This window comes from Olea europaea, unplaced genomic scaffold (genome assembly GCF_002742605.1).
Source record: "Olea europaea var. sylvestris unplaced genomic scaffold, O_europaea_v1 scaffold789, whole genome shotgun sequence".
NCBI lineage: Eukaryota > Viridiplantae > Streptophyta > Magnoliopsida > Lamiales > Oleaceae > Olea > Olea europaea.
Window position 1 is genome coordinate 128,363 of NW_019266317.1, and position 12,166 is coordinate 140,528.

At 31.3% G+C, this 12,166-nt stretch overlaps 1 protein-coding gene across 1 annotated transcript; it reads left to right on the top strand.

Moving 5' to 3' along the window:
- The first annotated feature begins 3,715 nt into the window (after positions 1-3,715).
- Positions 3,716-4,930, top strand: LOC111391407. Its single transcript, XM_023016619.1, has one exon. It carries the CDS (start codon positions 3,849-3,851, stop codon positions 4,506-4,508), a length of 660 nt encoding a protein of 219 aa, XP_022872387.1. The 5' UTR covers positions 3,716-3,848; the 3' UTR covers positions 4,509-4,930.
- The last annotated feature ends 7,236 nt before the right edge of the window (positions 4,931-12,166 follow it).

Genomic DNA, 12,166 nt, shown 5'->3' on the forward strand with positions numbered 1-12,166 from the left:
ATATATATATATATATATATATATAGTTGTATTTTGATGGTAAAAGAAATTTAATTTAAGTTTTAGTTATGTCTAAAATCATTATTTTATTAGTATGACATATATTTATTTAAATAAATTAAATAGGACCCAGTAACCCTGAAATAATTTGTTTGGCTATAAATATATTTTCAATAAAAAAATGTTAGGAAAAATATATTTATTTAAATAAATTAAATAGGACCCAATTACCTTCAAATAATTGGTTTGGGTATAAATATATTTTCAATAAATAATGTTACCTTCAACACTACAATATCATTTCTTAATTTGGATTTTAATATTATTAGACGATTGGCATATGGGAGGAAGGAATAGAGTGTGAGGTCACGTGCATAGGGGAGAATGCACGTTGACTCAGATGGTTTTCGGCCGTCGAGTCCGCAGCAGTACACGGTAAGCTGGATTCTTTCACATTCAATTGTTCTACCACTGCCTTTTCATGCTTTTTGATTGGACCAATTAAATTATATTAAGAGTTGATTTAATATAATTATATTAAGAAATTACCAATAATCACATAAATTAATTCTTTGCACAGATGGAAATAATTTTGTATTAATACTCGGACAAGATCTATTGGGTGAATTATCATAGTTATACATAGAACTTGCTTTGTATTAGTTGACCATAAATAGTCAAAATTATTCATTGAGCCCCGTTTGGTCTCATTAAATTTCATTTTTCTCTCTCATATTTTTAACCACACAATTTTCTATAAAATAATGTTACACGTAAATAAAAAAACTTTTCCTTCTTTTTCAACTACTCATTTAAAAAAAAAAAAATACTATTCAACTTATTTTCATTTTTCGAAAATGGGAGCCAAACGGGGGCTGAATAGGTAATAAAACGAATTGATCGACACAAGCTAATGTGACCGATCTTAACTAACCAATCATACTACTCTATTACTCCATTAAGTGAAGAGTGGATTTCTCGATAATAAATCTATTAGAGTGTGTTTGATTGTCAATATTTTTCATTTAAAATATCATTTTTTTCCAACCAAATTCATACTTTTGTATCGTTTGATTGATATTTTTTTCATGAAAAATATTTTTCCACTTTTGTTCAAGTGATTGTATTTTCCTTGAAAATAATAAAATATTTTCTTTATGGGGAATATGTTTATATTTTCTAGGTAATTCACTCTCTCTTTCTCTCTCATCTACTCGTTCTCTCTTCTAACAATAAAAAATAGACAAATATAATATTTCTAGATTAAAAATAAAATCGATCAAAAACATTTAATTGAAAATTTTTATGCAAATAATTTCTAAACAGTTCAATTACCTAAATTTTATTTTCTTTTCATATAAACCATATGCTTGCAATAAGAAACATCCTTAGGTACGATAGTATCAACTGTCATAATTGAACTTTGTGTCATTATTATTAGACAAGTACTGCACTGAATCAAATAATAAAAAATATTGCTATTTGTATATTGATTTTTGACACTTTGATTGACATTTACATTGTCATCAAGTGTCAATTGGATGAAAATTTTGTTTGAAATGTAAACTGTCTAATAAGATAATGTTACGTAACAAAGTGTAAATTAAAATATATACAATGATATACATGTAGCAATGTGCAAACGGAAATAGCGTGCGGTGGTACACAAGCTTAGTCCACCACATAGTTCATGGACACTACAAGTAGGATCACCACTTCCATGTTACGTCTCTCTATCTATAAATGATGATATTAAACCACGTTGTTACATTCTGCAGCCGAAATAAACTATGGCCTTAGAGTTATTTCTAAAGTTGCTTTGATCACCTGAGAATTAAGGCCGTACGCTACATGTAAGTGTCAAGAAGTTCCTATCGAGTCGTCCATGTATAAATTATTCGTATATTATACATTCTAGAATCCACAGTTACTACGCAACAACCTAACTTTTTTCACTAACCATTCAAGGAGTAGTAAATGAGTGCACTAGTTATTTCATATGATAAATGTGCAAGTTGAGTTAGTTGAATGCTACTACATTCAGTGCTTTTCTCTCTGAACCCCTTTTAATGAGGCTGAATTTTTCGATATCTCCTTTTGAAATTAAAAGCTGTTTTTGAATGTATCTTTATAACTTTGAGAAAATGTATTATCTGATTGAAAGAACATTTAGATAAAGTTGATTTAAGATAGTTTTCTTACTAATTCTTCAACAAAAAGGAGAGGCAAAAACAAAAATCACTGTCAAACATGATAAGTATATTATAAACACTTATTCGGAGCCTTAAATAATGACATTTTATAGTTTTTTTTATTGAAATTTTATCTATTTGTTATGTATTGCGTTTAATAGGTAAAACTCAGGACATAATGAATAATTGGAGAAAACAAGTTAGAAATAGAGAAGAATGACGAAAAATATTCTAAAGTTGTGATGGACCTCACTATGAAGATTTGAGAGTATTAGGTGTCAACTAGACGAGAAAAGAAGTCAAAGAAATGAAATAAAATAAAAATATTATCCAACATCAATTTCCAGCCAAAACAGTTATATTCCGAATCTTCGGCCTCAACTTGAGATCTGTTTTTGACATAGTAAACATTCGAATTGAATGGAAAGAATGGTGGTGCTGGTGGACCAAGGATCGAAAATTAAAGATGAATTATTCGAAGTTAAAATCTCAGTAACGTTGGTTTTATTTCTTAGTAGCAAAAATGGTTCGTTTGATGGATTTTATATTTAATTATGTGACTTGAATAATTTTACGATCTTGAGCCATAGTTTTTATTCAATTACGAAGTTAGGGAGGTTTGCAACCTCATATTTCATAAATTTATATGTTTGCAATGTTAGGTTTAAGATTAAATATCAAACTGGTACACTCTCCATACTTTTAGATTCTGACATCTATTTTGGTCACTTCAAGGTCTGTACTTCCAGCTTCTTAGATAGAAGTAGTTGAGTTTAAAAACTTGACGAGTTTATGTCGGTGAAACTTGGAATCATGCCATTCGGCCGATTGTGGAATTAGCTATGCTTGTTTTCTTCAATAGACCGAGCTACACGAACATACGAGTTGACATAGGGGATGACCGAATACATACACACATGTGGTCGACATTTTTTAATTCACACGGGATTCACGCACGATGTGAGGGTCGATCAACCAACGTGTCACCAAAATTCAGGCAAAGATGCTTTTTTTCTTCTTCAATAGAGTCGGTGTCACCTGAATTTGTCATCTTCTTTTAATTGGAGTTTTTCTTTTCACCATATTTCACAATCATATATAGTGTTGCACCTTACTAACAATGCCACCGATACACAATCATTTTTATTTTGGACCTCTACGTGTACAAAAAATCCTTTCACAGAAGTACAATTGAAAACTCACCGCAGGGGTGGGTGAGATTATTTTTGGCATTTTCTTATCATCACATGGGGTCTACATATGTAAGATTTCTGGCCAATTTCGGTGATACAGTAATCTATACATGCAGAATTATTCTTTTATTTAATATAAAAAGGAATTTATTAAAAATAAATTTAAGTAGTTATTGCTACGTATTTTGTTGTCAATAATAATATATTGGGTCCATTTCTGAAATAAAAGTCAATAGAGCATATGCTCCGTATATTAACTATATTGCCCAATAAATTTTTAATATATTTTCTTGAACTCTAGACCCATAAATAAATTAACGTAGAGCAATGTCCAATGCAACACTGAGCCAGATTCCTCTATACTTTCTTCAATTTTACTCATTTTTCAGATCTTGAGGTAAAACTGATTTCTTTTCCTTCCTATTTTTATTTTTTTGCCCCCTTCCCTTTCCTCTAGAAGGAAATGGCAAAAGCAAATTCATCAAAAATGCAAACTGGGAATCAAGATTTTACTTCCAAATTCCTTCAAATAAAGCAAGGTGACAAATTTTTCTCTAGGCTCTTGTCAAAGAAGAGAAACTCCTCCTCCTTCTCCTCCTCCGCGGCCGGGGATTCATCTTTCAGAACGTCGTACTACGATGGCGCTGCTGGTTCTGTTCCATTCGTGTGGGAGTCTCAGCCGGGCACCCCAAAACACACGTATTCGGACAACCCTCTGCCGCCACTCACGCCACCACCTTCTTATACATTCAGCCCTAATAATTCCATGCAGAGAAAGAATTCAAAAAACTCGAAAATCTTTTCTTCCATTATTCCACGAGTTTCTTCCAAGAAAATTAGCATTTCACCATCATTTTCATCGTCTTCATCGCTCTCTTTATCCTCGAATTCAGCCCCTTCCACACCGATGAATCGGCCATCAAACACTTCCAAGTATTCTGTGGCAAGTTCAACGTCAGCTATCCATTTCGGGCTATATGAAGAAGGCCAAGAATCCATTTCTCCCACATCAACATTGTGTTTTGGTAATGGAAATGGAAGTTCGAGCAAGATTAGCAGGCACTACTACCCCATGAAGAGTGTGAAGAGGGCATTCTTGTCCATTGTTGGGCTAGCTAATTAGAGGTAATTATATGTGGTGTTCATCTTGTTCAATTTCTATATATCAAAAATCAAAGAAAGAAATTTAGTTGAATCAATGTAAACTTGAACTCCAAGTGAATGAAATCTGTTCATGGTTTAACTATTTGCCTAATTTTATTTTTTAGTAATTGTTCGGATAACTTAGAAAGTTTGTTAAATCAAGGTTAAAGTCAACAATTAATTTTGACTAAACATTTAGCCCATGTTTGGTAGTAAATAAAATCTAAAATTTTATCAAAGTCAAAGCCAATAATTAGTTTTAGCAATATATTTCATGGGATCCACAACTTTCAACTAAAATATTTTATTAAATTTTATGAATATCCGCTAAAAACCTGATTTTAATCCCTACTAAGCAAGAAGTTAATGTGATCCTAAATTCGTATCAACTTTTCTACTATATATTTCATCAATATTTAACAAATTTTACTAAAATTTTTATCAATTTTTTCGTCACCTCTTAATTCTGTCTGTGTTACATGATGCACCGACTGTTTCAACAAGGGCCCATTCTTTTTATTTTTATATTATTTCTTTATTTTTGATGGGTTGGGATATGGGGTGCACGTCTGGTTGACCTAGATCTAGTGTTAAAGACTTAAAGTGAAATTGTGATGCAATTCAATTTAGTTAATATTGCCAAGCGTATATAGAGATTTATACGTGTGGCCCCCCAGGGCACTTCTCCACTGGCAAAGGACGGACGCTGTCAAACCTGGTAGAGCAGAGGTCGTGAGTTCGAAACATGGGGCTCTTGGAAGGCAAGGATTTATTCTTGGAAGGCAAGGGAACATTTGGAAGGCAAGGATTTATTCTTGGAAGGCAAGTGGGAACTTGGAAGGCAAGGATTATTCTTGGAAGGCAAGGTGCAACTTGGATTGGCTTGCTTGGCACTTTGTCAGACCAGGTGGAGAGCGCTTGACCCTGACCAGTTGGAGGCACATCCTGCGATTAACCGGACTGTGTGAAGAGGGGCCGGATCACAGACCCAAGGATTAGTCTAGATAGGACACCTTGTAAAAAAAAAAAAAAAAAAGATTTATACGTGTGAATCTATAAAGTACAATGCTTGATTAAAAAAGAAAGAAGCAAAATTAGGTAAATATTTATGGAAGTTATAACTAACAATTTCATATAGATGCTCGCACCTTTTTTTTCAAAAATTATATAAAGTGGAAATTGCATCTAACTATATCTTTCAAGATCCAATTTCAAAAATCAGATATGAAGTTTGTTTATACATAAATCAGATATTAATTTAAAATTAAATTAATTTACATACTAAACCTACTTCCATCCACTCACCCCACCAAATTTAATCATAAATCCTAATTACTTTCCACTCTCGTTTCTCTCTCTCTATATCTCTCTTTTCCCTCACGTGAACCGCCATCTTTCACAGAAAACTTTCGAACGCCATCGTGCAGCTGTGCACTTCGTTGTGAATTTGCTCTGTCGTCTCCTTCTCCGTCTTCGGTCTTTCTTTTCATTACACGTCACGCCATCGCCGTTTTTCACACCCCATGTCGCCTCTCTCCCATCGCCAAGCATAGAGAAGCCACACCATTTGTGGCATGGATTTGAGAGCAACATGCAGCAACATATTCAGATCGTCGCTGTGCTGTGTTGATCTGAGAGCCAAGCAGTGTTCGTAGTGCCGCTTCCTTAGACGGTGTTTTTGTTTCTATTTTAGATTGTGAGGTGGTGGCGGCGGAGGTGTGACTGTGACGTGGTGATGTTGTGTGTGGTGGTGTTGTGGTTGATGCAGTTATGATGGCGATGGTGGTGGTTATTGGTTAACGTGTGAATAATAAACAATATGTGATCAAATGAAATAGATTAAATTGTAACCAATAAGTAATATGTGCCCTAAAAATTGTTAATTTGTGATCAATAATTTGATACTTTGTGACCTAAACATAATTTGTTGTCAATTAATTTGATATTTTGTAATCATAAAATAATCAGTGACTTTTAAAAGTTGTGATTAGTGACCAAGAAATAATACATGACTTATTAATTTGATAAATTTGTGATTGTGAAATAATTTGTGACCTATAAAATTTTTAATTGTAACCAAGAAATTACTTGTGACCAATAATTCAATAATTTGTGACCAAATTATTAATAGATTAAAGTTAAAATCAATAATTAATTTTAACTACATATTTAGCTCATATTTGGTAGTGACTAAAATCTAAAATTTTATCAAAATCAAAGTCAATAATTAGTTTTAACAAACATATTTCACGATACCCCGTAACTTTTCAACTAAACATTTTATTAACTTTTATCAATATTCACTAAAAACTGATTTTAATCCCTACTAACAAGGGCTTAATGTAATCCAAAATTCTAATCAACTTTTCTACTATATATTTCATAAACATTTAACAAAATTTACTAAATTTTTTATCAAATTTTTTTGTCATCTCTTAATTAATTAATTATTATTATTATTTCAATTATTAGTCTGTGTTACTTAATGCACCGACAGTTTCAACAAGGGCCCATTTTTTTTTTGATTTATTTTATTTTTGTTGGATGGGGATAAGCGGTGCATGTCTGGTTGACCTAGTTCTAGTGTTAAAGTGAATTTGTGAGGCAATTCAATTTAGCTAATACTGCCAAGCGTACATAGAGATATATAGATGTGAATCTATAAAGTAGAATGCTTGATTAAAAAGAAGAAGCAAATTAGGTAAATCTTTATGGAATTTATACTAACTATTTCATAGAGACACTCGCTCCTCTTTTTTTTTTTTCAAAAATTATAGAAAGTGGAAATCATACCCAACCATATCTTTCAAGATCTAGTTTTAAAAATCGATCTAAAGTTTGTTTATACAAAGATAAGATATTAATTCAATATTAATAATAACATTACAAAATTACATTAATTTACATACCAAACGTAACTCCATCCGCCCACCCCACCAAATTTAATCATAAACCTTAATTACTTCCCACTCCTGTTGCTCTCTCTCTCTCTCTCTCTCTCTCTCTCTATATATATATATATATAGATGTGAATCTATAAAGTAGAATGCTCTCTCTAGTCTCTCCGGCTCTCCCCACTCTGCGAGACCGCCAGTCCACCACAGTGCACTTCCGCACGAAGATATAAGTGAAAATGTCAAAAAATGAAAGGTATAAACGTTTTCAATAATAACATTGAAAGTAAGGATACTTTGTACTAATTACCCAAAAATAAAATATTACTTTTTATGTTTTTTTGAGTATTGATTTGACAGATAAAAGATACGAGAAAATTCAAAATAAGTTTTAATATCTGTCCAAATATTCTTATATTACAAAAGAAACAAACTTAAAATTATTAGCCGAAACACATACAACTAAAATTATGAGCTACTACTACTACTACTACTAATAATAATAATAATAATAATAATAATAATAATAATAATAATAATAATAAATACCATCTTCATCTAAAATCATAAAATAGTAATTTTTAAAATTTTTTAATATTTTAATAGGAATGTATATATAGTGAGATGTTTATATAAAAACTGTAGATGTAAATAGCAGCATCCTAATAATATCTTGGTTCCATTTGTGATTAAATCATAGGCTCCGGGTATCAACTATATAACACAATTTATAGAACTCTAAGCCATAAATAAATTAATGCAGAACAATGTTCAACGCACTCTAATGTAGATTTCTCTGTACTTTCTTCAAATCCACTCATTTTCCCAGATGTTGAGGTGAAAATTGAAAACGTTTGCTTCCCATTTTCCTTTCCTACAGAAGGAAAATGAAAAACCAAATTCATCCAAAATGCTAGCTGGGAATCAAGATTTTAGTCCCAAATTCCTCCAAATATTAAGTAGGACAAATTTTTTCTCTAGGCTCTTGTCCAAGAAGAAAAACCTCTTCCTCCTCCTCTTCTTCCATGTTTGATATAATATGACCTTACTATCAAGAGTCTTTAATAAAATATGTTGATACTCACTGTTGACAATTAAAATTTATAGAGGATTAGAAGGAACCTTTTCCAAAATCAACCGATCTCGACTAAAGCACTTGTGAGCCCATGATAAAATAAGCGAGCATTTGTAACTCAAAAGCTTTATAATCAATCTCGAGCGTAAACAGAGAACAAATCAAATGTACTTTGCTTTCACCAGCTATTCAATGTTAGTAGAAATTATTATTAAAGCACACATGAGTGTGAATGTAAAGCATGACTTCATAACCAATGAATGAGGAACATGTCAACAAGTAAATAAAACATAAAAATCTAACAGATTTTGATAAGTTCACTAATCAATGAATGCCATGTGGCTCAAACATAAAAAGGCGTGCTTACCCCCAAGATCTCGATAGAAATCTATGGATAGGCTATGTCGGGAACTGATGAGGATATGCAAATCTAAGTATCCTCATTTCAAATAGTGATTACTCTTGCTTCTGCTTGAGCATTGAATCAATGAGTTTAGGAGAAGAAAGTTTTGGATAGATGAGAGGAATTTGTTGATCATCATTTTGAGGTCAAAAAATTAGACTTGTCTATGGGAACTAAAATGAAGGTAACTAGGTCTCATCATTTTGATCAAAAACCACCAGAAAAAATTGTCTAAAGATGAGATAAGAGGATGCATATCTCATGAAAATAGAAGCGTTAGAAGATAGTAGCAAAGAGCTCAAAGCAGATCCCAGTGATGATTACGAAGATAGCAACAATGTAAAGTGGCATTGATAAGAGATCAAAGAAGATAGTAGTGAAGAGCTCAAAGGAGACAGAAATCTTTACCCGATCTCATACAAAAAAGAGGATAGTAAAATCAAATAGGAATGTAAGCTAGCTTGTAATAATTCAGCCTTGAAAAATTGCGTATACTGAGTATATCGATGATCGCATATCATGAATTCGTCTTCTTCTTGTAAAATATGAAACCCTATCTTCTTGATTGATTTAATGATATTTCCAATTTTTGAGCTCTCCTTTTTTTTTTTTTTTTAATAACTGTTGATTAAGGCAAGTGTTTATAGGTCCCAAACATTGGATAAAAATCGTGACCCAATTAAATTCCAAAGAGAATTATATTTATAATAGGAGAATGGGCCCAGTTGCCCAAAAAGTCCCATGTGATCATATATGGGCGAGCCTACACGATCTCATGGATCTCCTCTGATTGCTCCATCACTACGTCAAATTGATTGAGAATTAAGTCAAACGAACATAGGCTTTGACACAATGGGTGACATAGCACTCACAACCGAGGTTTGGGTCCCATGAATAAAATAATCCCGACCTCCCCCATGTGCATGCGCTATGTCAACCGAAGTGTCATCCTCTATGGTTATGTAGCACGGTCCATTGATTGATTGCATATCGGATGATATTCAATTTCTTTGAATCAACCCCGTTAAGTTCCAATTTAATACCTATTTCACACACCTATTGCATTCATTTTGGAGTTTTCCTACAAATAACATAATTTTCACAAAATCAAGTAGATATTTACTCAATCTAGCAATAAATAAATAGGAATAAAGATCTGGATAAGTACATAACCTAAACTTAAACTATCGTTCCATCCGAGCAAAACTATTTACTAAACAAACAAGCAAATAAACGAAAATATAACATTAAATAACTTTTTCGAACTCACATCAAGTATTGAAATCATTTGACTATTAATAAAAAAGTTCATAAATGATGCAAATAAAATTAATTTTTTATTATTAATTTTTTTTAAATTGATGCCTGTAATTTAATCATCATGAACTTTTTAATTTAGTTACTTTCGATCATTAAGAGACAAATATAACATTTCTCTTTCGTGAGTTGTACCGCCAAACTTTTCTTCTTCTTCCTCCTATTTTTTTGTTTTTTTTTTTTTTTTTTTTTTTTTTTTTTTTTTTTTTTTTGTTTTTTTGTTTTTGTTTTTTTTGGGCCCAATAACAAATATAGGGCGTTTATTCTAAGGTTGATTTCACAACAAATTTTTTTACCCCCTCTCAAATATGGTTGGATTCTAACAATGAAAGTTGGTAACCTGATATGTGATGATTCTCTCTACTTTAAATGTCTCAACCCCCAAGCTTTAATTAAGACAACAACCTTTCAATAGAAGTCTAAATCTCAAATTAAGTATTCTAGACATAGCCAGACACAAACAATGCTTAATAATTGTTTTGACACTGTCTTAACATACCTTTTTGCATTTTTCTTTTATTTTTAATTATATCCATGATTCCTTTTTTAGATATTTTCTTTGATTTTTGAAAGGAATTTTCACTCTATATTGCAAGTAGCTTTCTTCCTCGGTAGATCGTCTCCTAAAAGTTGGCGATGAATATGAACAGATTGCTGAAGAATAGCTTTAAAATAATGTAGGTAACTTTTTTCTACATGCCAGTGCTAATGTAATGTCTTTTTCATTTGGGACTCTGCAAATTTGCTTATTTCAAAGATTAGCCCCTTAGTTTTGTGTTTTCACACTAAGAATTATTTGCAGATGAAGAGATGTCAAAGGGATTTCTTACTTCCAAAACAATTGTCATGCATCTATAAATTGAAGTCAAACCTTAGTATATGGTTATTACCCAAATTCTACCTTTTCAAAGATTAGCCCCCTAGCTTTGTATTTTCACACTGAGAAATATTTGCAGATCAGATGTCAAAGGGATTTCTTACTTGCAAAACATATCGTCATACATCTATAAATTGAAATCAAACATTAGTATATGGTTATTACCTAAGTTCTACCTTTTAGCCAAAAAAAATTCCACAAAAATATTCAAAAAGCACTTAATTAACATATATCTAAATAGTTCCCAACATCGGATCAACCACTCCTAAACTACCCTTTCAACAGGATAATAAGTTCATTTGCTACATATTTGATCTTAGTTTATAAAGATTTAAAGATACATTTGATTGCAAGTATGAAAAAATTTGGAATATATTTTTTACGGAAAAAATTGTCATTCAAACACCCCAAAAGTAATAATTCTGGTGGGAAAATGAAAAATTTCATAGAAAATAAAGCCAATTAAACACATTGTAACTTCATTCAACTTATTCTATCAATATAACTAATCCAAAATAAATGATAATCAATACCAAAACTGGGATCAAGATAATACGATCTCATACAAACAAGTATAAAAAAAAATAAAAAATAAACAAAAATTGCATCATCTAGTTACAATTTGTGTATCGTAAATAATTTCAGATAATAGTAATCATTAATTGACAATGATATCCAACTCACACAATTACACATACAATATTATTATTTTTTCAAAGTTTTCAATTTTTATTTTTATTTATTTTGCATATCACACAAACAAACAAATATAACTAAAATAAATAAGTTATATATACAAGGTTAAAATGCTATTGTCCTAAATATGATCGCCTAAATAAGCTCAAAGAAGGTTACTGACACTCGCAATGTCATATGATGATGCATTTCCATTCATACTTGGTTTTCTATCTTCTTTTCCAGAATATTTTCATCGTAACCAGGGACAAATTTAGGTTTGAATTCAAGATCGGGCTAAAAAAATTTCAAGTCAGGCTAATACGCGAAAAAAATAATTTACTCATTAAAAATCTGTTTTTACAAAAAAAAAAAAAAAAAAAAAAAAGGAAAAATA

Coding starts and splice junctions, on each gene's coding strand:
- LOC111391407 (XM_023016619.1), top strand. CDS start 3,849: ATGGCAAAAGCAAATTCATCAAAAATGCAAACTGGGAATCAAGATTTT.